Source organism: Aythya marila, assembly GCF_965140915.1.
Source record: "Aythya marila genome assembly, chromosome: 21".
Lineage (NCBI taxonomy): Eukaryota > Metazoa > Chordata > Aves > Anseriformes > Anatidae > Aythya > Aythya marila.
This window is the reverse complement of record NC_139062.1, coordinates 8,173,860-8,199,796: the sequence shown is the minus strand read 5'-3', so window position 1 is coordinate 8,199,796 and position 25,937 is coordinate 8,173,860. Positions and strand designations below refer to the sequence as shown.

Sequence of the window (25,937 nt, the reverse complement as noted above, 5' to 3'; positions counted from 1 at the left end):
TCGTGAAGATATTTTATGTTTAATACATCTGAAAAGAATGCATATACAAAGAACTTAGACATGAAAAAGCAATGGTTCAATACTAATGAGTTGACAAGAAATTGGAGTTTGGGAAGATGGAGAAGATTCCCTAAGTCTTAAAAGAAAAAAAAAAATTGCAAGCCAAAGTGTGTTTTTTGGTAAAATCCTTAATAACACTGCAGTCTACACGAAGATCCTGCACACAATCCTTATAGGACTGTAGCCCATCTTGCAGGTTCAATGTTACTTACAAACAAAATGCAGAAAAAGGGGATTCCCTTAACTGGTCCCTACATGGTGCCACACTGAACACTAGAAAACCCTCCAAGAGCCCTCCTTGCAGTTCCTTCCTACTGACACAGGTCTGTATTTCCACCCCTCCTTGAGGGATGCTGGCCCACCCAGCACAAGATGCACCACCAAGACCAGCTCCGAAACTTGTTTTAATGCAGAATGGGTCCTTTCAATGTCTAAACAGCAGTGTATACGCTGGTCATTTTAAGCATTTCTCAAATAATTAAGGACTGGCAGAAGATGGACTTGTTAAAAGCCAACTGAGTTAGTGTGGCATGTTTAAAAATGTGCTGTTATTTCTTCATCTTGTGGCAAAAAGTTTACGAAGAGACTGGCAAGCTAATTTCAAGTCTGATGGTGCATCCAGAGAAAAGGATTCTTCTATTCCTAAGACTTTATAATTTAGAGGATAGGGTAGAAATTTACGACCTGCAGAGTAGAAAGCCAGGAGGAGAAATACAAGGCAAATTCAGAGGAGATGCAAGTGCATTTTCTACATTCCTCCTTAGATGAGCACCAGCTTGGGACATCTTACTTTCCTGTATTTGTCTGTAGTATGAAAGTCTGCTGACACACAGGCTGCTGGCTGACTGCAGAACAGCCCTAGGAGTTCTTGAAACCAGAACCAAGTCTTGCCAGACTGATATAAGGGACAAGACTTCAATAAAACAGCCTAGAATTAGTCTGTTACAGAAAAAAAGTCATCACAAGCATTGCTGGATTTTAAACAAAAAAATTAGAAACAAGTAAACAAAATAAAAAACTAGTATTGATCAGTGTTTTCCGATACTACATAATTACTCAAAATTAACTAGTTTAACTGAATTGAGGGGACACCGGGGAATAAACACTAACATTCTCATCTCACACAGGGATCGTGTGGGGGAGATGGGAGTGCAGGGCATTTGTCATTATTGCAAAAACAAAATTTTAAAATTTGTATCTTTAGTTTGATTTAAACATTGCTTTTAGTATGACATCAAACACCAGCTTTGCAGAAGGGGCTTTGGAGGGACGTTCATAGCAGCACACACCTGCGAGTCTTCTTCGGCTCCGGAGGCTCCAGGGCAGCCAATATCGCCTCATCAAATACATTCTTTAGGCCTTTCTGAAAAGGGGCAAAGAGAGAAAGGGGCAGTCTCATTTTTGAGTTCACATAAACAAAACCAGAGAGAGCCAAGTGGCAGACAGACCCTGCTAGCAAGTGGTTGAGGTTTGCCATCTGGACCTCCCAGAGCCTCCTCTGCTCATCCAGGGGGTGCCCAAGCAGCGCAGCTGCGGTTAGCAGGTCCTCAGCAGAGCATCTGCTTTGCTGAGCAGGAACAAAGTCCTTTGAGAATGGACCAGTATACTCCACAAGAAGCAAACGTGTACTGAAGTCATATACCCAATGCGGATTTTATGGTTAGTTGGCTAGTAACACATTTCACATGCTAATGACAAAGCAGAAAGTGCTGCATTCGAATGAAGAGCTTGGTCCGGAACACACTGAGCATAGCAGTGCAGACACCCGTGTGTCAGGAGAGAGAAGAGACAAGGCAAGCATGCAACAATCAATTGCTCCAGTACACGCTGTGGTCAGGCCTCTGGCCCCACGCACCCCATGGTTAAGAAGCAGCCAGGTGGAGCCCAGAAGCTGTGCATGGTATCGGAGAAGTCAAAATGGGAGGAGTACAAAGCAGATACATTGCATAAGGGTTAAACTGAAGCCAGGAAGTGCAAATCAGAATAAAGTTTCATCACTCCTTTATACAAACAACCGCAATTTTTAATTTCAAAATTTAAAGAAACTACAATTGACGTTTTCTCCTTAAAACAATAAAAATCAGAAGCGTAAGAGTAAGAAGCAGCTTTACATCTTACAGTAACAGGCTTTAAGGATCTATTACTGAAATGTTCTACCATGTTAGTGAAAGCAAGAAGTTTAACAGTTCATAAAGCAGCAGCAAATACATTGATATTTCCTTCCCAAGGACTTACAAATACTCCACTACAGCACGGACAGCCAAAGCAATAGCAACAGAAAAACATCTCACTGCACAAAGGAGAACCAGAAAATCCTTCACATTACAGCGTAACTTGCAGATCACCGTTTCATGTACTTTTGTCATGCAAATACATTTAACAAGAGTCACAAGTAGAAATTGAAAATACGCATCGCTTCTTCCAGCTGGATTCAGGAAGATCAGACATGTCTTACTCTGTCAATCTTTCTTTAAAATAATGATGTAATCAGATCCTTTCCCCCAACAGCCTGAATTATAAAGCTACCCACATCTGGCAACCCAAGCAGTAGAGAGTTAAGCGAGTCCAGTTCACATTCCACAGTCACGATGTTTTACTAAAGATCTTAAGTATGGTTTTCAGTCCAAGAGCTAATACAGAGGTTGCTCTAAAATGGTAAGCAGACACAACGGCTTTCAATAAAGGTGGTTTTATTCGTTTTTAACCAGGTTTCTACAGTAGTGGGACAGAGGAAGCAGCAGCAAGAGGGGAAGGAGAAAGCTTAGAATATACAGCACTTCCTTTTGGGCTGAGTTTCCGGAGGCTCGAGGGCAGCTAGGATAGCCTCATCAAACACATTCTTCAGACCTCTCTACAAGACAGAGGGGAGGAGAAAAAACAGCAGCCAGGTTAGAGGGTTAGAGAAAAACAAGCAGATACAAAGAGCATTCAGGACAGAGCAGACTGAATTCACAGAGGCAGTAAAAATATTTACTTGGCAAAAAACAAATTAGGTCCCAGGCAGAAATCTCATCTAGATGACCAGGAAGTCAGACAAACAGGCAAAACATGTGACAGGCCATCAAGTTCGACAAAATGAACACCCAAAAGGGCAGAGGAACAAACATAGCAGCAATTGGCAGAGACAAACAGGGAAGGAGCTGCACAAGGAGCAGTGGCTACCCCTGTACTGTACATTCAGTAAACTGTAGTGAATATAAACTTAGTGAGATTAGAGGGGAACAAACATGTTGGAGAGCAGCTTGCCCCAACACAGAGGCCCAAAGGGTTGCCCAAACACCTCCTTTTGTAGTCACCCACTGTGGGTGACCCACTGCACATAAGATGCAGGGACTCGCTGCTCCTATCTACTAGGACAGCAGCCAGTCCGGAGCAAAGGCTCCAAATAATTCTGCTCTGTGAATTCAGTCTCTGAATAACTGAAGATTTCCAAAGAGCTGGGAAAACAGTCTGGGACTGAAGCAGTACCTCTCTAATAAGCCATAATCACCTTCAGACACTGGCTACTGGTCATGTAAGAAGTGATGCAGTACCTTACCTAACACTGCTATGCTGACACTAGGAGCCAGCTACAGGAATGATGCATTTCAGTTATTCAGTTAGTTACCATGGGAAGTATAACCACTCAAGTCCAGGAAGACAGACACAGTGTTAGGACTGGAATAACAGAGATCCAACACCACACCAGGAGTCACATAGCTGCCAGAAGCCTGCGGGGATTACACCAGAGCACAAAGCACGCCTTGCATTTGCTGGAAGCACAACAGAAACACCAAAGCACACGGCCACCCCCACATAGCTCTGCCAAGCTACAGGTGAACACCAGAGGTGAAACCTGGCTTACTTTGGGCTAACTGGACTCGCCTAAATCTACTGTCATGAGCACAACCTTCATAAATTCAGAACTGCTTTACACCAGCCAAAGAACAGAAAAGTTTAAGTTGCTTTCTGCAAGTAACTTAATTTCTGCAAAATTAAGATTTCTTTTTTAAAAGGAAGATCATTCAAATGTTACAGATTTCTCCCTCACAGGTTAAACTAGACATATATATCTTTTAGCAAGTCTTTTACTGAAGCACACGCATGGGAGATCTAAGACAATCCTATCTGGAAGCATTTAAGTCCATCAAATTACATGCAAGATTATACTTGAAAGTACGTAAGCTGTCTAAGGAAGTCATTATGTACAATAGTTCCATACATTCTCTCCAGCCTTTTTTTTTTTTTTAAAGCATTGCAACCCATACTGATTAAAAACCTATAGAGTTCAAATAAATAATGCCTAAATTGAGTATGAAAGTAGATTTCCTTTCTCCATAAGATTAAGGCTGTCATATAGACTCAATTGTAAGATGTTAAAAAGAACTCAGAGGAATAGTCAAGAAAAATAGGCTTCCTTAATTCTACTACTCATGGGTTCCTTCATTTTCCTAGCCCACAAAAATGGGGATCGATGAAGTGCAGAAAAATCAGGGGCAGAGTTGTTGTGAAAGTAAGACTAGAATCAGAAGTCCAGATGACAGAAGAATAACCCCATGAAGGGAGCGGTGTCTGACACCACAGCACACAGCCTTGGTGCTCTGGTTCAAGTAACACTGGTTCCTGGGCTGGACTGGGAAGCCAGCTGAACTCAGGCTCCCCTTATTCACAGAGGGTTTAAGACACTTTATAAATCTGGCTATGTCAAAATCATCAACTATGTTCAAGTCCAACATCAGGAAAAAAATAAGGAACCAAATTCAAAATGTTCCTGTGTGTCAGGTACTGGCACTGAGCTACAGAAAGTTACTCAGACTTGTATCAAATATACCAAGCAACAATCAGTCATTTTATTTGTAAGCTGTTTGTCAGTCATCCTTCCCTAAAACAGAACATTATCTACCTTTACAGTAGTATTTGGGTATTATTTTGTAGATGTAATTGAAAAAACTGAAACAGATCTACTTCACCGCATTCATCACAAAAAGGGATTCTACACCTATAAGAAAATAAGGGAATAAAACTCACTCCTCACCATTACACATTCAAACTCAAGAAGGTAAAAGATACCGTCTCTATAAAAAACACTCAAACTCAGCCTCTTACAGCTCACCTACTACTTTCAGAAATGACTCTTCCCCATAGGCAAACAAAACCTTCCTTCCAGAAAAACACATACTCCAGCTCTACAATGTTATGATTATTTGCTATTGCAGTGCCAAAGTCATTTGCGAGGTAGTGGGAAGGCCGAAGACTACCTAGGCTGCTGAGGTGAACTGTGTAGATGGATGCTAAGGGAAAGACTGGAACTACCCAGCTGAGTCTAGCTTCAGTTGAAACCAACTGCTACAACTCTGCCTTGCAGGCAGGAAAACCACCCTCCTGGCTAGGACGGCCAGCCACCTTCTGTGTTCAGCAAGCTGCCAGCTAGATCACTGCTTGAAACTTCAAACATCCCTTTGCAGAGAACCTATGTTTCTGCTTGGCAGCTATTGCCAACAGACTGAGGAAGAGATGTTTTGTGGTGAAGGTCAAAAAATGAAGTAAAGAGAACAGAGCAGAAGCAGACTGACTAGTCTTTCAGGTGAGAAGGCTTCTGAACCCTCCTACCAGGTTATTCTCTCTCTGAAACCACTGTCGGGTGTACAATTGCTAGTACTCTGCAAGAAATTCAGGCTGAACTTCCCAGCATAGAAAGCTGTTCCCTGCAACTGATGCAGTTAGTTTATCTGGAAATAAAAAGAACAAAATGGCTTCCATGCCATTTGAGCAGATCAAACAAGGCCAGCCTAAAGCTACAGAAGAATGCATCTCCCTGACTTAAGACAAAAATCCTAGTACCCATTTAACCAGTGAGTAGGTTCTACAGCCTAGTTAGCAGCAGCGTTCAAGCTGTGCAACAGACACCAGCTAAAACGGTATTTGAGGACTAAACAGCTATAGGAGAATTACGGTTCAAGCACCAATAGCCCTCCGTTTGCACATGGGCACTAAGGAGGCACAGCCAAGGCTACCTTTTGCTTAGAGATTCCCAGGATGAACTATAGTATGCCTTACCACAACACATCCAGTACCAGTGTCCTGCTAAATTCCCTCAAAAGCCTCTTCTCAGCAATCACTCAGGCAAAGCTTTGTTACAAAAAGTCTCAGGAACCCAAACAAAAGAGCCACCATGCAATCTGGGCAAAAGGTGCAAGACACACTGAACTTCAGGCTTCACAAAGTTCAGCAATAAAGCTTTGTGCTCAAGATACTATAGATCAATACACAAAAAAAAAGAAGAGCAAGACTTGATACTGTGCACCTTTAGTTCCATGCACATCAGGTAGGGACAAATTCATATTTAATGCGCTGTGAAGAGTTGAAATAAATTCTGCAAAAGTAGGCACAAGATTAAGTTTTGGAGGCATCCAAAGACAGCATTCCAGCTAGCCAGTCAATGGTTACTTCCCACCCCAGTATTCCTGACTTAAAGGAAAAGAACTGTTGGGTTTCCTGGCCTCAAGTAAGCAGTTTTAGTTGTTTTTAGACTCGTTTTCACAAGTTAGTTCATAGCACCACCATGTTGACATCTTAAGAACTATTTGATAGTTATTTTCTGTTTCAATAGAACCTTCATCTTAAGGCAGATAAAGGAAATGTACATCACCACAGACTAGATGGTGAGAAGAAAAAGGAAGCTCTCACAGGAAGAGAGAGAAGATTTCACAGCTAGGAAGGCTTCTATTCTTAGAAGAGAACTTACTTTGCTGAGATATAAACCACTCATCTGAGAAGTGTTATTTTGTTTTTGCCTGCTCTCTTCAGTAGTGAACTGCATTCTGTGTTCTAACCCACTCATTGCCCATAACAAGCCCTCTAAGTTTTTGAGGGCTATTTTGCTCCAACACAAAAGCAAATTAAGCAAGCAAACCCTCCTCCATCTCCCCTCTACACTATGCCTAATCTTTACAGGCTGATTTGCTTGTACCACTGCCAGCTCCTCATGCCTGAGAACAACAGGACAGAGAAAGCTACCGTGCCAACAGCAGAAAGAGCTCACATCCTTTCACATTCATACTGAACTGTTCTTCCCCTGTAACTGAAAAAAAAAAAAAAGTATGGAATACAAACAAGCAGAAACAGTCAAAGACCAACTCTTACCTGCGTAAGTGCAGAGCATTCAACATATTTAACAGCCTTCAGGTCCCGGGCCAGTTTTTCAGCCGTCTCTGGAGTTATGGGCTTCTGCTTGTTCTTGGCAAGTTTCTCAATTGTTGAGGGATCATCTCTTAGATCAATTTGGGTCCCAACAAGCAGGAAAGGAGTCTTTGGACAATGGTGAGTAATCTCAGGTACCCACTAAGGAGAGAAGATTTTTAAGTATTTGTTACTGACTACCTAGATTAATTCCCTTAGGTATTTCTAAAATCACTGCACCAGCTCTTCCCTTTCTAGACAGAGGGAAACAAACCTTTTCTTTCACATTTTCAAATGAAGAAGGAGACACCACTGAAAAACAGACCAGAAATACATCTGTCTGCGGATAGCTGAGAGGTCGTAATCTATCATAATCTTCCTGACCTAGAAGAGGAGAAAATTTACAGCATTAGAGGCAGACATTAAAGTATCGCCCTTTACAGGTTGCTAGAATACATATTGCAGCACAAAAGCATTATTGTGAGTAATCCTAACTCTTAAGCAAATACACATGCCCTGAATCCAAACATTAAGGAGCCTAGTTTTCAAATACAGAATACAGTCAGTTGCTACGTAATAACAAGCTGCTTAAAGTCACAGGAGAACATGGAAGTCAGGAGTATGCTCTAACAAATTGAGATCCAGTAGCCACAGACTGCAGAATGCTTTCCTCAGTTACAACAAAGACTTTTATAGAAGTCTTCTGCACCTGTTCTATCCATTAAATGGATTTTGCAATGTATTTTGCCATCAAATTTCATTAACATGCACAAACAGTTTTGTTCAGCAGTTCCCAACTGATACTTGCAAACATCTAGTAAAGTGTCCTTTGAGCAGTAAAACAATGCTGCTGTTATGGGAATAATCAAGCTGTCCAGCAGCATTCCCCCAAAAACACATCGAAGTCCCAGTGCAGGCTGTGTTTCAAGGAAGCCAGGCTTTCTTTTGTGTCAGACAGCAGGCAGTCCTTAGAGTGCACCATTAGCACTGACTCACTAGCTCACCTCTGGGCAAGTTTGTTTTTATACCTGCCCAATTCCGATTTTTTAGAAAGCAAAGCAAACCTCACACTTAAGGAGCTGCTGTATGAACTGGCAACCAGTTAAGAAACTTGTTCAAAAGACCTCAGATTACAACTAGTGGTCTCTTGGCCACGGAGGACAAAGACCTCCGAGACTTGGAAGTAGCTGATTCAACACCTGGGACATCTCAGTGCGAGATGACCTACAGTTTGAAGACAGATGCCTAAAAAAGCTTGTTAAAGCTATGGTGCTTGGCTGGACACAGATGAACTAAGCACTGACCAAAACACTTCGCTGCAATTAGCAGTGTACTCCAAAAAGCTGTCTTCATGGTAGAAAAACAAATATTTTATTGTAAGTCATTAACATGGATTTCATCCTTAATTATTTATTTATTTTTAAGTTCTGTGACTTGTGATAGCTACTGTTTAGCAAAAAGATGGGTGACTCCTGAAGTGCCAAGCCTTCCATTCCAGAAGCCTGACTCCAAAAGGAAAGCCGTTATATCCACAAGCTCATCAAGTCACTTATATGCACTCAGCCATTTGGTAAGCCTGCAGGACTACTAGATGGGTCACTGCACTCAGGGGCTGACAGCATGAATGTGTACTTCTGCACAAGCTCTGGTTTCCAAAGGCCTGAGCCATGAGAACCTCAGTAGTACAACAGGCAGCAGGACTAAAACACAGCTCTTACTGGTACCAGTGAACAGCTCCAAAACTAAGCAGGTACCAGACCCCTGAGTATTGTAAGAATACAGTAGACCAGGGTAAAAACAGCTGGAAAGAGCCACATTAAGTTCTACCAAGTCAATTTTAGGTAACAAGTTACTAACTAAGGTCTCCTGAAGAATCATACATTGAATAATTCAGATGCTGCTGTACTGATCTGGTGTTATTATGGGGTGGGGACTGGGTAATTAACAATTTAACCAGTTTCTAACCTGTCCCATTAAGTTTTCCATGCTATATAATAAACATAGATAGTAGTTTAATCACTGTACATTTCTCCAGTCAGAAACGGAAATATAATCTAGTAAATATGAAGAATTGTGCAGATTTGCAATTTTAAAAAGCACATATAGGGCTTATGAAGCCCCATACAACATCCAGATTTCATCCACCTTATGGCACCAAAGACAAGCCACATGGGCATCTAAGAGGTTCCACTGCTTGTCATCCTCTCTCGACATTTGGCAAAAAATAGGCTATTTACTAAACAAACAACAAAAAAAAAATCACACACAGTCCGTGTATTTTCTTCAGTTTTCTTCTTTACTTCTGTTTAAATAAGACAAAACCTCTTATCCACCAGGTAATCCCTAAATTAGAGGTAAAAGTTTGAAACTTGTTATGTACTGTCACAAAATAGAACAGCTCTACAAGAAGGTTGGTTGGTTTGTTTAATGAACTCAATTTAGCAACTCCCAAAAGCTCAGGAAAGTAGAATAAAGATTTTTCCCTTTTATTAAAAAAAAAAAAAACTGTATGTCTTCATGTTCAACATCATAACTAAAAGTTGAGGTGTTACAATGATGCAAACACTTGATTTCTCACCTGCAGTATCAAATAGGCCTAGGGTGTAAGGCTCTCCTCCAATCATCACTGTTACAGCATAGTTATCAAAAACCTGTTAAGAAAGCATATTAAGAGGTTGTGAATAAGCCATCATCCTACTCACCTTGCCAGACGACCTCCAGTTTGTGTAACAGTCATCTAAGCAGGACAACAGAATCCATCAGGCTTACTATGCTGCTATTAACAGGACAATTCAATTTGGAACGGGGATGCAAGAGTTGTTTCCACGAGGTACCTAAAGCAAAGGCACACTAGATACACCACTGAGTGTAACTGGGTAAAAGCCACTGAACAACATACCTCTAACAGCTCTTGCCTGTAATTGAGATTTCCCACATTGCCACAGAAATTTCAACCTTCACACTTACACCCAATAACACATGTCCCCACTAAGACAGAAGTGATGACCTTCAGTCTTGCCTTACTTACATCTTTCAGGACAGAGCTATGGGATTACTACTCATAGGACTGCAGTCCTCTGAAGTTCATCTTTCTGAACATCAAGGGAACACAATTCAGACCCCATCTTTTCAGCAGAAATTTATCCTCCAACTTTGGAGGAAAGCATCCCCAGTAATGCAGCCAGTCAAAATCAATATGTGCCAAATTCACATCCCTAATCTAAATGTAGAATCCAGCTCTGGAAGATCAAGTCATGGTGTCTCTGTGCAGCAGCCAGCACAACAGTCCTGTCCACAAGAGGAGCCATGCTACACAGGTCAAATGCTAACCCTGCACCAGAAATGGTTGACCAAGTAACTTGTTTACAACACTGCTGATCATGAGGACCTATCCAAAGCTTTTTCATTCAAAACCTGCATACTCATTAAGGAGTCTGCTGTCTGAGGTCAGCATCCATAGACCAAAGACCACTGCATCTTCAAAACCACGACAGACTATTTCAGAAGTTACGACCACTGAGAACCATTCCCACTGAAACAAAAGCTGCCTCTGCATTCTGCAAGATTACTCAGAGACGGTTGAGATCCGAGTAAGGAATGGCAACAGGCTACACTTCAGCACAAACCTGAAGGCTCAGAAGCTCTCACAGGTGACAAACTGCAGCATTAATTTAAAGCAGGTCACACTCAACTTGAAAGCTTTTCATGGAAGTGAGAGAAGGAAGAACATGGAGAAATGAGCTGTCACATGCGCTTATAATAAAGGCTTAAGAGTCCAGGTCCTTGAAAAACTCCCACTAAATTCTGAGGCTAAGACCCGCAAGACAGCACTTCAAATGTGAACTTTCAAGAGCTCATCAGATCAGTCTCCTTTCCAGACAGTTGTCCTGGTTAAAGCAATACCTGACACCACACTCATTTTTTCAAACTGGCACAACTCACTGTGACTGAGAAGCTGTATGCAGGAAGCTGCATGTCCCCAGCTGAAAGCCCACCTTCCAGACTACTTTGGATAAGCTTTCAAGATGTTAAGTACTGTACTACATTTCAACACACAGGTCCATTATCCGCAGCCCAATCCCTTCCAGACTAACAACCCAGAAAGCATCCGGTTACAAGCAAGACCTTCAGCCTGGAGGAGGGCAGCGGGCATTTCACTGGGTATATGCAACATATGACGACCACTGCTCCAAGACTGAGAAATACAGCTCAGGATGAAAACTCTCCTGCTAGGTACAGACCAGGAGACTGGTATGCCCCCATCAAAGGTCAGAACATTTCTTCTTCTTCTTCGAGACCTCAGCAGGCAGTCAGAAGTTTAACCCCCCAGAGATGCTCAACCAGGACTGCTGCTTGACTCTGTTCCTCTACTATCCCCTTATTTTGCCCATCGAACAGCAAGTTTAAAATACTATTTGGAGCTGCCCATTTTTAGGAGCATTAACATTTGGTTTGTTTTTATGTTCCCTGTTTGTTTTTAAAGGTACAGTCACTATTGAAAAGGTCTGGGGTTCAGCACTAAGAAGAGACCAAGGTTATGAGGCTAGCCTTCAAACAAACCTGGAAGCTACAGACCCAGCACAACCCACAATTTTATTTTCAGTTGAGCCAAACAAGCTAAAACCCAGAGTAGCCATTAGCCAGACAAAAAGTTTCAATTCCTGCCAGCACAAGGCAGCCCTTTACCGCAGAAAGCCTGAACTTTTGTGGTACAGGGCTCACACCTGCCCTACCATTCCCCAGACAAGTTTCTTGCTACCTTTTCTGAAAATAGGAATGAAAACCATGCATGGACCTCAGCACCAGCATGAAATTCATCTCCCACCAGGAAACACCCTCAAGAAAGAGACAGAACCGCAAAGCAAGTAAACTTATCTAGCAGTCTGAACTGTTACAAACATCAGCGTTTTGCTCCTATTATTGTTCATAAGTACCACTAAGCACAGTGACCACATGTGGTTTATCTCAGCACCTCCTGTATTCAGTATTGCATAAGCAGAAGGACTCAGCCGAAAGCAGGCTGACTTCTTCATTACAGCACTCCACATACCATGAGACACACTCAACGAAGGGTGCCTGCTATCTTCTTCTCTCAGACACCTCACAGTAGTGTGCAGCAGGATTTGCTGTTAGATCAGCAGTATAACTGCAGCAGGACTCCCAGTGCTGGTTGGCTCACTGGCCTCGAGCCACCGCCCATATTTACCATGCTCCAGAGCAAAACTTTATCTCCAGGTTTTCCTGCTTAACCATTTCTGTTACACAGTCTGACTTTATTCTAGGGTCTTTCTTACATGTCTCCTTCTTCAGCCACAAACATTCCACGGACATTTGGGTTTGCTCTCAGCTTGCTTTCATTTGGGAACAATGCTGTTATATTTCTTTTCCTGTTTATCACTAGAAGCAGGAGCCTGAATATCAGAGGTTACTTACCAGTTTCCAGAGTTTGAAATAAGCAGGGTTAGAAATAAGACTGTGATATTCCCAGAACAATGTGTTTCTTGAGCCATGAGGTTCAGAGGTAAATAGTATTTCAGAAGCATTGGACAGCTTTAAAATGGACCCAAATTAAGCCTTAGCACACCTTGAAAACACTTCTCTGGCAAGTAACTTAATTTCTTGGAGTAACTTTTCCACATAGTTTCTTACCAGGGATTTATAGACAGTACTACCATCTGCAGGACAGCAAATTTAAAGAGTATATTTTGAAGCCTCATGAGTTTAAGATTAAAACTTTTCAACATAATTAAGGGTAATTTCACTAGGGATAAGTATAGAAGCTGTTGGCTGCCTGCCCAAACTCACTCATCACTTTCATTTTGTCATGACCATAAAGACTAGCTTAAATAGGGCAAGCAGAATTCCATAGGTTCAGTATGCAACATGGCTGTCCTAGAAGCACCACAACAAGATACTCAGCACCACTCAGAAAAGCTACAGAATGGTGAAGTGCCCCCACTAGCTCATAACAAGAGGATCTACATGACAGGCTGAACTTAGGTCTCCATGCCCACAACACAACCCTCAGGTTGGTCACTGCATCCAAGCTGAATACACTTAGGTTTGGGGTACTTCAAGCTTCCTCTTCAGCTCCAGATCTACAACTAAAACAAAAGGAATATCAAACCCATGAAAGTCCATCCCATTCTAGGAAACCTCAAATTTAGCAAGCTGAAGATCTTCAGAGAGTGTAGAAAGACAACAGCTAAAAAAAAGAGGCATGGAAGCTCACTGCAACTTCTCTTCCACAAAGACAGGATTTTTTTTTTTTTTTTTTTAAACTAGCTGCTATTTTGAAAGAGGCATCAGGAAGGAGCTACCCAGTAACTCAGAGGAGTTATCTACTCTTTTAAGTTGCTTTACAATAGCAGAAAAGATCATTTACCCCCAAAAAAAACTGAACTATCTCACTGTCAGCATGCCAATCTTGCATATCCAATATTAAGAGCAGCATCACTTCCCTGTTAGAAAAATAACGCATGTGCCTCAGCCAAACTGCTCTAAACTTGATTTTTAGATAAGCCAAAGGATTCAATCTCAGAAATCCGACCCTGTAATACTCAGAGGTTACTGAAGCGTGTTACATGGAGATAGAAATAGCAAAGGACTACACAAAGTTAAGTATCTGGATGTACAACTGGAATGACATTGTGCAGTCTAGATGCAAACATGACTTCAGCCAAACGTGAGAGAAATAACTAGACATGCTCTGTAGTTCACCGCATGACCTATGGACCTCTCAGAGTTGCAAAGCAAAAAAAATCAGCATCAGTAACAGTAATCAGAAACAGTAACTGTGGTCACTGGCTGTTCTAGCAGCATGAAGCACTAGTTTCCCTAAAAGTGAAGGCCTAAAAATGAAGGTACAGCTACAACTGAGCTCAGCAAGCTGGATAGCAAGAGTTCCTGCTGCTCACTCCCCACTTAACAGTTCCAGCAACTGCAAGTGATCTTATTCACAGAGCCCAGCTGATGGCCACCAAAGAGAACCCAGATGCTACAAATAGTCAAAACAGCATACAGACTACATGCATGAAAAGAATCCCAGCACTACCAGGTAATAGCAAAAGTCAGTAGCAGCAGCATACCAAGCTGATCATTACTTTTCCATGTGTTAGTCTCCAACATGCTGTAAGAACAAGCGTTAAGGTGTTCATGCCATAAAGGTTAGTTAGGAAGGAAACTCATGCTGCCCAACCCCATCACACCAAAAGAACAACTGGAGCTGTTTCAGCACTCACCGTTGGTACATATTCCGATGGGAATTTATTTGTTGTGTAAGAAATTAAGAGACAGGTTTTACCAACAGCGCCATCGCCCACAACTACACACTTAATCGTCTGCATAGCTCACGTCTGCTATAGTATCAACTCCAACGTAAACCTGAAAGAAAACAAGAGAAGTATTTAGAGGTTTTTCATTCTCACTGTATAGCAGGTTGTCATTGATAAGCTTCAGCCAGAGCCCAAGCTCCCTAACAGGACGCATAGGATCTGAACACAAGACATTCCTAGATGGTGGTTGATACAGTCTCTCCACCATACACACACCCCAGAGGATTTTCATATATGCAAATTCCTCCATATAGCCAGCCTCCCCACTGCATACAACTGCCAAATACCAGCCAAGATTTTATTTGGCATAGTCACTTCTAATGCTAGGCAGAAGAACCAGGTAAATTACGTCACTCCTGTACACAGTGTGGTTTTTGCTTAGTTACCCAGAGCTGGGAGAAAAAACAATCTTTGCCTTCCCAGAGTGTTTCTAATCCATAAAAATATCCAGCCTTAGATACACTGAAAGGTAGAAGTGCGAGCTTGGGTCTCAATAGCTGCTAAGTAAAACACATCTCACAAGGAAATACAGCAGTATGAGTTTTGAAACTAATTTATGGCATAAAAATAAGCAGGGATAGACAGAAGTAAACATGACATGATTAATCCTCCTCCCCTCCCCCCCCCCCCTTTTTTTTTTTGAAGGTTCAAGTACAATTCTAAAATCTCTGGGTCACGGTTGCTACTTAAGCAAATACTTTGATCCCCACTTGGAAGTGGTGACTGAACTGAGGAACTCAGCAGCACCAGACCCCGAGCAATCTCATTACTCCCTGGACACAAGATCTGGAAGCAGCCAGCTGCTGCAACGCTGCCCCGCCACAGGATTTTATTATTGGAACTAAATCAATATTTACCTTGACACCTCAATCAATATTTGCCTATCAATACTTCTAAACCTTAGCTTGCTGCCTCCAGTGCCAGACAGCTGCCCTTGATTAAGATGTCATTTTAATTAGAAAAATACAAGGCCTTCAGTTATTTCTTTTCCACGTACAGATATGAAATCCTGACACAAGGCTTGCTGGAGTCAAAGTCGCCACCAAGTTTCAAACACTTCCATATTACTGAAGTTTATAGCAGCAAAGATTTGCTAACTGAATTATTCTCAGCCAGGGTGCAGGGGGGGAGCACAGGACAAGATACCCACTACAAGTTGCTAGCCTAAAGCACTGCCACCATTTTGTGGGGCAAGAATGTCGCTGTGGCTCTCATTTCTAGGTAACTGCATAAAAAAAAATTGAGCTGATCCCTACAGAACCACGCTACCAGGACCTTCCTGGAGATCTCCCTTTTCTGAATGACCTGGTAGAGAGAAAAATGTAGTTCCAGATTTTGAGCACTCCGGTCATAGTAAGCAATACAATTGGATACAGCACAGCTTATGTGGGAAGGTAATTGCTAATGACTCAGAACAAACAGCATCAGCAGCTCTTCTTCACATGCTGTAGGGATGCTCCAAGACTGAGCCAGCCATCTTCAAATGAACCATCTCAAAAGATGCCCAGACAAGCATTCAGCAGTGCCAATGCATGGCCCAGGTAGCAGGCTTTGAGTTCTTTTCAGCACTAGTAGATCAAGTACAATAAAGCACACCAGATGGTGTTTTCCAGCCATTTCTAGCTTGCTTTTTTCAGTTCCAAGTGGAATCTATTATGCTGCTCACCCAAATTCAAATCTCTGCTCCAGCTGGCCTTGCTCGTCCCAGGCACTGGGACAAGCAGAGGAGCACACCCACCTCCTGGTTACACTGCCAGCTGCTGCCACCCCTTCAGAGGAAGCCACACTCACTTGCCACCCCTCTGGCAGACACCTACCCCTCCGTCCTGCCTTCCTCCCTCCTTCCCGATTCTCCTCCTCTTCTATTCCCCCTGTAATCTGCAGGTTCCTCATCTCCAAGGTAGCCTTTCCATAAGCCCACAGCACACTAACAGAAGAACCCAGCACTCTGAAGCACATCCTGTGCATTGCAACATCCCAACCCAATTAACTACAAATTGCTGCGTGTGCACTCGTACAGGAAAAGCTCACGTATGCCTTCATAAAAAAGGGGTGTAACTGATGTTATTCACTAAGCCTCATTGCTCCAGAGGACCTCAGTCAAGCAGTAACAAAGCAACATCTGCATTACAAGGTGCATCAGATCACAACTGCACTGCAGACCCCACGTTTTTCTGCCCTTGGCCACAGCCAGGTCCCCACACCAGCTCCAGGTGAGATGATGCTCTGCTCTTACCGGGGGCTCAGGTCAGACCCTTCCTTCCCCTGTGACCAAAAACACAAGCTGGACACGCACCGTGCACGCCGGCAGCAATATGCCTGAAGCTGTCAGGTCAGGCACGTGCATCAATGCAGCCTGTGCAGCACAGGGCATCAGCAGTCCCAGAGGATCTCATAGAGAAGCGCTGCTCGCCCTCACCACGCACCTCCTGCCAGCAGGACAGACCAGGCTGCAAATACTGCAGCACAAAGCAGGACCTGAACTGCACAGCAGGGGTCTGGATAAGTCAGGGTAGGTTTTCTTAAAGGAAGAAAAGAAGATTTACTCCAAAACACAGAAATTCTAACAGGCTGACTGCTGCTTCTCTACAGAGATTTAATTCACCCCACATTGAAGTGAAAGCCATTCTGCTCTATAGGATTGCTGCCTTCAAGGACCAAATCGCATTCGAGCACATCCATTACGTAAAGGGAATCTTCCCACATTTTGATAAATGGATATATAAATTCACTTCTAAACACTGAAATAAGGTGACCTAAGTTTTAAGCAGATTTAGACTGCTAAGCATAGGCCTCCAAAGTTTTACTGGTGGGAAAGCAGAGTTGTTGAGTAAGTCATTTTACTTGGATTAGAAGGCTTTCCGTATTTCCTGGATGAGCTACTTGATGTTCTCCACTTCTAGCAGGTCCACAAAACACAGCTGAAAACAAAGTCATTTTTAGGGAGCTATCTGCTCTGTACTATCTGAGCACCTATTCCTCCATAGGAGGAAAAAAAACAAACATTTAGAGACACATACATCAAGTTGTGACATGAAAAGAAATAGTCCAATACGAGATACATCTGGAAAATAACTCTTCCCCAAAGCGAATGCTATGGAAGGGAGAAAAAGTTCCATGTTTCTGTCTCCTCCCCGCAAAGTGTCTAACAGAAGTAAATCTACTTATAGGACACCCAGCAGGACCAGAAAGCACTCAATTTTTTTTAAAATGTCTGAGGGAATTGAGATAGACTGGAAAGCACCCAGTGTGAGTGCAGGAAGTAGACTGAGCCATGTAGTTGAGCCTTTCAGTCAAGCCCAGAAAAGAAAGCTGAATATAACACAACTTAACTTAGGTCTGCTCAACAAGGCTTTTTTTAAACCTAAATTCATTTAATTTTCCAAACCTCTTTGTATTATAATCTTGAATAATAAAAAAAAAAATCAGTGCTTCAGTAAAAAATGTTAACTGATCATACTTCTAACATTCATTACATTTTCACCTGTTCAGCATGTGATTTCACAGAACTCAGAAGCATCCCAGAAAAATAGGATCTAGCTTTCTGGAACCTGAGAGTTACAACATCTGGTAGTCTACAAATTCATCACACAGTCCTCCTATTCCAGGACAAGTAGGTCCATTTTTCAGAATTTTGCTGAAAGTTGCAACTGACAAATACAAATGTTAGGATGAACACCTAACCAAAGTGCCCCATGCAATACTGCACTAAGAGGCGTTACACATCCACACCAAGGAAAGCCTGGAACTGCACCCATTCTCAGCACAGGCCTGAACACACACCAGACGACATCTGCCAGACAACAAAAACCTGAAGCAACCCATTGCAGGCTACCACTTACCAGCACAATTGGGAGAAACGCTGGCCCAAAGAGCTGCAGCCCCTCCCATGCGAGCCATTTTCCCATTACAATGGCAAACACACAAAGCAAAGCATTGCTACAGGAGCTGCTTAGTTTTAAAAAACAGCACGTAATTCACAGTAGTTACGATATATTCCAGTTACAATGTGAAGTACTAACTGAAGGGTTAGTGAAATGGTGTCATGCTTCGTATAGAAGTGCTCCCTACTACACTATGGAGCACAAACCTTCGCGATCCCACCGTCACTCCTGATGCACAAGTTTCAAGCGACTGAACTGCTCAAGATTCATTTTTTGAGCTACTAATTTCTGTGTTCAGGTTAAAATGTGTACCTTCCTCCAGCCAAAGGAAACCAAGTTGTCAAATCTGTCCACACATCCTGTACTAGCTTCCTGCCGAGCCACAGCAGCACCGCGACTTCCTCTTCACGCAGCACTGCGATTGCTGCCATTTCAGCACATGGCGGCTGAGCCCCGTTCGCTGCAAGCTGGCAATCGAGAACCATTTCACGATGCTCTTTAGCACGCACCATTAACGCGCAAGCCAAGGCTTGAGCAGCCTGTCACAGCTTCAGAGCCTGCTCCGCGCTGCAACAAAACAAGCACAGCCATTTCTGGAGACTGAAAAGACCACAAAAACTTTTTTCCAAACAATGGCTTTACAGTAAACAGTGCATCCATCTAACTCCTCTGGGGTCAAAGCAGTCAGAACAACACTATACAGAGGATTTTTATCCACGCCGATCTGTTAAACACTCTCATCCTTCCACACTACCTTTCATTTCATATCTTATAAAAGAAATATTTCTAAATAAAGAATGTGACTGATCTAGGAACAAGTTCTCAAACAAAATCCCATCAATTTCAAGGCACTGCACCCAAAAGCGCTGCCCCTTCACCACCTCCCCTGTCCCCACCAGAGAGCAACACTTTTGCTTTTGAAACCGAGAAGTCTCCCATACCATGTGCACTGCAGTGCCATAATCTGTTAGTAGTATCCCAGCAGTCAGGTTTGCCCCACCAGAGACACCTACCAATATCATGGAGAAAGTTACATGCCTGTATTGCAAAGCCAGCAGAGCAGCAGACACTCCAGCTCCGAGATCCCTGCACACAAACAGCTCTCCAAAGCCCCCAAAGCACACAAGCTCAGCTGTCAGCAGGAGGCTGGACCTGTTGGTGACCCCTCTGTTGCCACACATGGCACAAAACACCAGCAGAAGTAGCCCTCTGAGATGGACTCCAAGAATAGCAAACAGACACAGAAGTCAAAACTAGTTTGAGGAGCAGCATTACCACGGGCAGTATTTCCCTCTGCAAGCATACAACAGCCGTTTCCAAAAGTCACCCAAAACGTCTCAAGCCCACCTTCCAGCTTGCTAGGAGTCTTCTTCATGGAGGAGACACCTCACCCCACAAGTATGCTAGCATAGAAGCAGCAGATATCCAACATGATACATGAAATGTAAAAGACACATAAACCACTTAGTGCCCAACATTACCTGCCCACTCGTCTGTAGCACTGACTGCTGCAGGCACACAGCATCCCTTAGATTCAAGTCAGGCTGAGGGCCTGGGGGTTCAATTTCTTAAACAGAGCTTAAAAAAAAAAAGTTGTCAAGCTACAAACAGCACAGCAGTAGCACTCCCCTCAGAGCAAAGGATGAAGTCTAAGGCAAAATCTGCAAAGAGCAGGAGACTTGCTTAAACAGTCTTGTACCAAATCAGTTAAGGGTCTTGAAAAAATATCCTTCTTTTTGAGGATTTTTTGACCTTACAATAAAAATTCAGACACTCCTTTAAATCCTATCTCAAAACGTACACTCTGCAATGTAGAGACATCTCAGCTAGAAACAGCTAACATTTAGTTTATAGAGAAGTTATCTAATTACAAGACATACATCCAAAAAGCTGTTGCTACAAGGTGCTCTCAAGACAACCACAAGACTTCTGGTGAAGACCCATCCTTTGCCATCACCAACAGCCCCAGTCTCAGTGTGCAGCAGAAAAAAATGACAGCAGAAGGGACCCATGGTCCCTACCACCACAAGGGCAGGATGGGCTCTGTGACAGACCTCAGTCTGACGATGGTCTCAGGACCACAAAGGCTGCCCTCAGTACATGAACACCAGCTCAACATAGGGGCGCACCAAGTTCCCAGACACATAGTCAAAGTCTGCCACTTGACAAAACTTGACTATCCCAACATCTACATTGTTTCCAAGCAACTTTTTTTTCTGGACAAGTTACTATGAGTTACCAAAGGAGAAGTCCAAGGTGTTCTTAAAACACATCTGCCCAAGACGAGCTGTTTTATATGCCTAATGCAACTTTTCTAATTAAGCACTGAGCGACAGCTACTTTGCACTACTTCTCAAAAGCTCCTCACAACAAACCAGAGGAGCAGAGATGTGCACAGGACGGGAATTAAAGACAGCTGGCTGGGGGAATTTTAAAAACCCAAACCTAAACTACTAGCAGCGTTATACCACCTTTCAAGTTCAACAATTAAAAAAAAAGGCAGTTGGTAGCCACACCATTGCATTTTAGTCCTACGTTTGAAAGAAGAGCTACCCGTGAAGCCCAGTCAAACAGTAAGCATGACTCAATGGGCCCTGCGCTGCTACAGCAGTCCCAGTGATCCTGTGCTGCAAGGCTGACATCTGCTCATGTGCTTCAGTGCTGGCACTGTCAGTTCGTCCTGCTTTGTACCTCAGAGCAAATTACAGCAGATGTAAGCTGACAACAGTAACCTTTCCTTTAACATCAACTCAACAGGAAAAGGCAAGAGTGCAAGATGGCTGCACCGCCAAAACCAGCCAGCAGCACTGGGAAAACCCCGCCCTTATTAAGCACCAAAAAGCATATGTGCTTGCATTAAGTTCTTATTTTTGTCAAGGACATCTTGAGATTTTACTCTTCGCTAACTGCCCCACAGGATGCTGTTTTACTCTACCGTGTAACAAAATCCTGTTCGGTATCCTCATTCTGTGTTAAGCAGTCCTAGCTAAATGACCTCAGGTTCGTGCCACTAAGTTACAAATACGATGCAGAGCAGCCCTGTGCTGCTGTTTGCACTACTGACTTATCACAGCGCACACTCACCTCGATGTTTCCCTGCCAGTGGCAGAGCTGACATTGGCAGAACTGCTATTTTGATGCACATTTGTTCACAGCGGCAGCCACCCTGCATGCACATCAGCACTGCTGTTATGTTTGGGGAGCGGTGCAGCTGCTGGGGCTCCACGCACACAAACTGCCCGGTGTCTGGAGGAAGCAGCACACCGGGGGGCAGCTCAGGCCTATCAGCAACACTGCCAAGGACTGAAGAGATGAAGCTTTAATAGCATTCCAGAAGAGACTTTTCATCAACACTGACCCACCTCGGTGTTTCTATTAAAGCTAATGAAGCAGCTGGCGAACTAAAACAGCTAAACCCAGAGCTAAAGCAGCAGAGGGTGCCTGGCACCCAGCAGCCGCAGGAGGAAGCAGTGCAGCCCTGCCTCACAGCACAACAGATCTCAGTAGTTGGCACACACAGACACAACACCTCCTGCTCCAGGGCATGGAAGAAGAGGATCCTCCTGAGAGCCCCTCTGCCTAGGCTGAGCAACACAAGCAGTGAAGTCACTGAACTGGAGCCGACTGACTGAACCACAGACAGAGGATGCCCACTGGCATGACACAGCCCAGCACCTCCACAGCCAGGCTTCTCCACTGCAAACAGCTACACAAGCATATGAAGTGGTGGGTGCCTTCCTCCCTTACATCCAAGAACTGCAAGAGTGGTTCCGTTATTTCCTTCCAAAACAGACCACATTGTTGGACAAAACCACAGCACCTTTCAACCCAAGATCTGAGTGGTTCAAGACAGCCCATTACAGGAGGTGCCCGTTGTGGCACCTGAAACCACTGCCACACACACAGCTGACTGCTTCTGAGCCTCCACCAGGCTCACGCCACCACCGCTTGAGCTTGGCCCTGACCCTGATTCAGCGCAGTGAAAGCCTCCACCCAGCCATAGTTTGGTCTACGCTTCGAAACCTGCAATCTGACCACGTGCACAGAAGACTCAATACAGACAAATGTGGTATCTGCACACCGCTTCCAAACAGAAAGGCTCAACAGAAGGCCCGGTGCACACAGAAATCGCACAAGAAGCAAGCATTTGTCTTTTTTCCATGAGATGAGAACAGAGTTCAGAATAATTTATGCTGGGAATTATGCCTTACCATTCAAAAGAAATGGTGGTAAATTAGCAACACAACAGCTTAAAAATAGAACAATGCTTCCGAAAAGCTTTTGCACATCTAGCTCATTTTCTCTTTATAAAGCCACTTTAGAGAAGTCAGTAATGCCTCATGAAAAACAGTGACTTTACTGATGAGGAAACGGGTTAAACGGTATTTTGGAGCTTTTAAAACTTCTTTAAAGCAGAAATCATAACCTGAAACTCAAAAGGAAGAGCACAAAGGTCAATTACATGACAACACAGTTGAAACTCTGCTTCCTACATTCGTTATTTTAAGCTTATTGCATACCCAGGACTAAGTAAACTCAATTCTTCCATCCAACATCCATCTAAAGGACCCACCACCAGAACCTGGGAATACCTTGCCTTAATGCACATTCTGTCACTTTTTTGCTTTCTGGTCTCTGATTTTGGCCAGTAACCCAGGTACCATCAGAAAGGTACAAAAGTGGTTACAAGAACTTCCCAAGGCAGCTGCCGCAACAGGGCGTCCACAGATACTCCAGAAGGTTTAAGCCCTAGGAAGTACTGCCACTGCTACCCTTAGCTCATATGGTATAAACTATTTTATACATGGCTTGAAGGAAGCCACCTAATTAACTGATGATAGGATGCAGAAGTATAGCTGCTTTAAATTCCTGTTAAAAGTTCAGTATAAAAGCTAATCTAGTCATTATGTCATTTTATTTGTTGTATATTAAATAATAAAAATAGGGTTTTTTTATACACATTTAGCATAACGGGGTGACAGTAGCCATGGCAGAAGCCTAGAATACACTAAGTGGATAAAGAAAGCTTCTTGCTAGACAGAGTACTAGAACACAATTTCACTTCTATTTACTTTGACAGCAACCTCACCTTCCAGAAAGAGGCGTTCTTTCCTCAGAAGCCAGGCCTCAAGCATGAGGATAACTACATCCCTCTACAACTACTCTTTACAGGCCATCGCTGTAGAAGCTGGGATGGCTGAAATTCGTATGATCGAGCATAAAGACAAAGCAAAAGCTGGGCCAAACCCAGAAGGCAGGCAGATGGACTAGCAGGACTGAAGGGTGCAGGAGCACAGACGACTGAAAGCTGCAAGCACTTGTAGTATAAAACAGATAACCAAAACTGCAGTGATGTGTATTCAGTATATTGTACAGGTTTTCAGAAGCCTGAAGCAGTGCTGGAACCTATTATACCAATACATTGTATCAACTTTGAAGCCTGTAGGGCAACAGATAACTGATGAAAAGATTTTAATTAAATGTCCCAGCTGTCTACGCTCATAAGACTTGGAAATTTTTTTTCAGTACAATTCCATTTTAACTAGAAGGAGCTGTAATATCAGGATTAGCAGCCAGCTGCACACCGCACTCAGCACCAGCCTTGTACACGTTTCCTAGGAAAGTAAGAAAAAGATAGAGGCACGCTCATCTGGGAAATCCCTACAAGTTTCAGATGGCTCCGTTTCTCTTTACAAGTGATCTTTTAGTAGAAGATCTACAGTTTTATTCTAGATACTCCAGGGATTTCACAACAGATCTACTTCACAACAAAAACAAACATTTCAAAACTGGCCATCAGTCTTAGGTAAGCAAATAACCCAAACCTGCATATGTAATGAATCAAAAGCATCAGGTACAGGTCATGAATAACCAAGTTCAAAGTACGCAAATCTAACAATTAAAATTTCTGCCTAAAACATGTTAGCAAACTGCAAGCAAGTTTTATCTTGCATTACAGTAGTTTTTATTCCTTGCCAAGACTTAAAAATGCTTTTCCTCCTTATTACTGAGGCACATACGGAGTAAACACTTTGAACAAAGAATGATTTCACAATTAACAATATATTGATTCAAGCCTTATGGTCATCCGTATGACCTGTTTCAGACATATATTTGCCTTCCCCATAATGGGTACAATAACAAAGAGCAGTTTGCAAAGAAGAACAACAGATTTTCCACATATAGTTATCCAAACATGAAGACTTTCTATCTAAAGTTGCTTTTGCAATTGAACCTTTCGCTAACCAAAAGAGGCAATTTAAAGTGCTTTACTGAACTATTCCAATCAGTAACACTTCAAGCTTGACAAAGGCTTTAAATACTCTTCTAAAGAAAGGAAATTTAGGGTATTTCTATTTCACATTTTGAATAAGGACAGTTAGCACCTCTTTTTCTAGGGGAGAGAAAACATTCACAGATGAACAGGAGACAAAGACGATCATAGATGGTCAGACCGAACTACTTTTGACTCCACAGTCATCACCGGTCTCCTCATTAAGGCCTCGTCTTTACGGCGCTTTGTCGAAGGATGGTAGCAGAGCAGCTCTAGGGGTTGCAGTACCCACCCGGACAGGGCAAACGCACCATTTTGCAACTCTTTCTTAAGGACGGCTTTCACAACCCTAGCTGTTAGGCTCACAGCCACCTGGCTGCAGAGGGCATCCCCCCGCTGCCACCAGGTCCCACCGGCCTCACGCCTACCACCGCGACAGCTCCACAAGGCGCTGCGGCAGCCCCTTCACCTTACAATCGGGGCTCCAAAACCGAAAGGGAAAAACGCGCCTCAGCAGCGGCCCTCGGCGCACCGCCACCGCCTCCTGCGCTCGCCGACACCGGGAGCGGGCCCCGGGGCAGGGCAGCGGCACGGAGCGCCCCCCGCCGCCCCTCCGGCCCAGGGGGCCGCAGCGGGGCCTCGCACAGCGCCGCGAGCTGGGCGGCGCTCGCCCCCGGAAGGAGCGGGAGGCCCGAGCCCCGCCAGTACCGGCCCCGGCCTCCCCGCAGCCCAGCCGCCGCTCCCCGCCAGGTGCCGAGGCACCGGCATTTTCCCTCCCTTCCCCCCCTCCCCTCCCCCTGCTCCGCTCCCCTCCCGGCGGGGCCCGAGGGGGCCTCCGGGCCCGGCCCTTCCTGCTGCCGCCGCTCCCCAGCGCCGAGGCCCCGCCGCAGCGGGCGGAGGAGGAGGAGGCGGCGGCCGAGCTCCGCCGACCCGGGCACCGCCGCACGCCCCCCCCCCCAGGCGCACCCCTACGGGCAGAGCCCCGGCTGAGGAGGCCCCGCACGCACAGCGCGGCACCGGGAGGGCGGCGCCCGGCCGGCCCCGAGCGCTAACCCCCTCCCGCCCCCCCCCCCCTCGCGGCGCGGCTCCCCCCGGCCGGGGGCTGCGGGGGGCGGAGGGGCCCGGCCCGTGCCCCGCTCACCTCCGCGTCTCCAACGGGCGTTGGCAGCTCGCTGCGGGGTCTCCTCGGCTCAGGCACAGGGGCACGCCGCCGCTGACGTCATCACG

General features: G+C 44.2%; 1 protein-coding gene across 1 annotated transcript; it reads right to left on the bottom strand.

Moving 5' to 3' along the window:
• On the bottom strand, nucleotides 1-25,937 carry CDC42 (cell division cycle 42). Its single transcript, XM_082776818.1, has 6 exons — nucleotides 25,852-25,937; nucleotides 14,460-14,601; nucleotides 9,797-9,869; nucleotides 7,493-7,602; nucleotides 7,183-7,380; nucleotides 1-1,423 (listed from the first exon to the last, which is right to left on the bottom strand). Exons 2-6 carry the CDS (start codon nucleotides 14,562-14,564, stop codon nucleotides 1,334-1,336), a joined length of 576 nt encoding a protein of 191 aa, XP_082632944.1. The 5' UTR covers nucleotides 14,565-14,601; nucleotides 25,852-25,937; the 3' UTR covers nucleotides 1-1,333.

What these genes read in the sequence shown, in the direction of transcription:
- CDC42 (XM_082776818.1), bottom strand. Translation starts at nt 14,564, where the DNA reads ATGCAGACGATTAAGTGTGTAGTTGTGGGCGATGGCGCTGTTGGTAAA. An exon ending in CATCGGAATATGTACCAACG is followed by an intron (nt 9,870 to 14,459) that starts GTGAGTGCTGAA and finishes CTTTCTTAACAG; the next exon opens with GTTTTTGATAACTATGCTGT. An exon ending in AGGCCTATTTGATACTGCAG is followed by an intron (nt 7,603 to 9,796) that starts GTGAGAAATCAA and finishes CTCCTCTTCTAG; the next exon opens with GTCAGGAAGATTATGATAGA.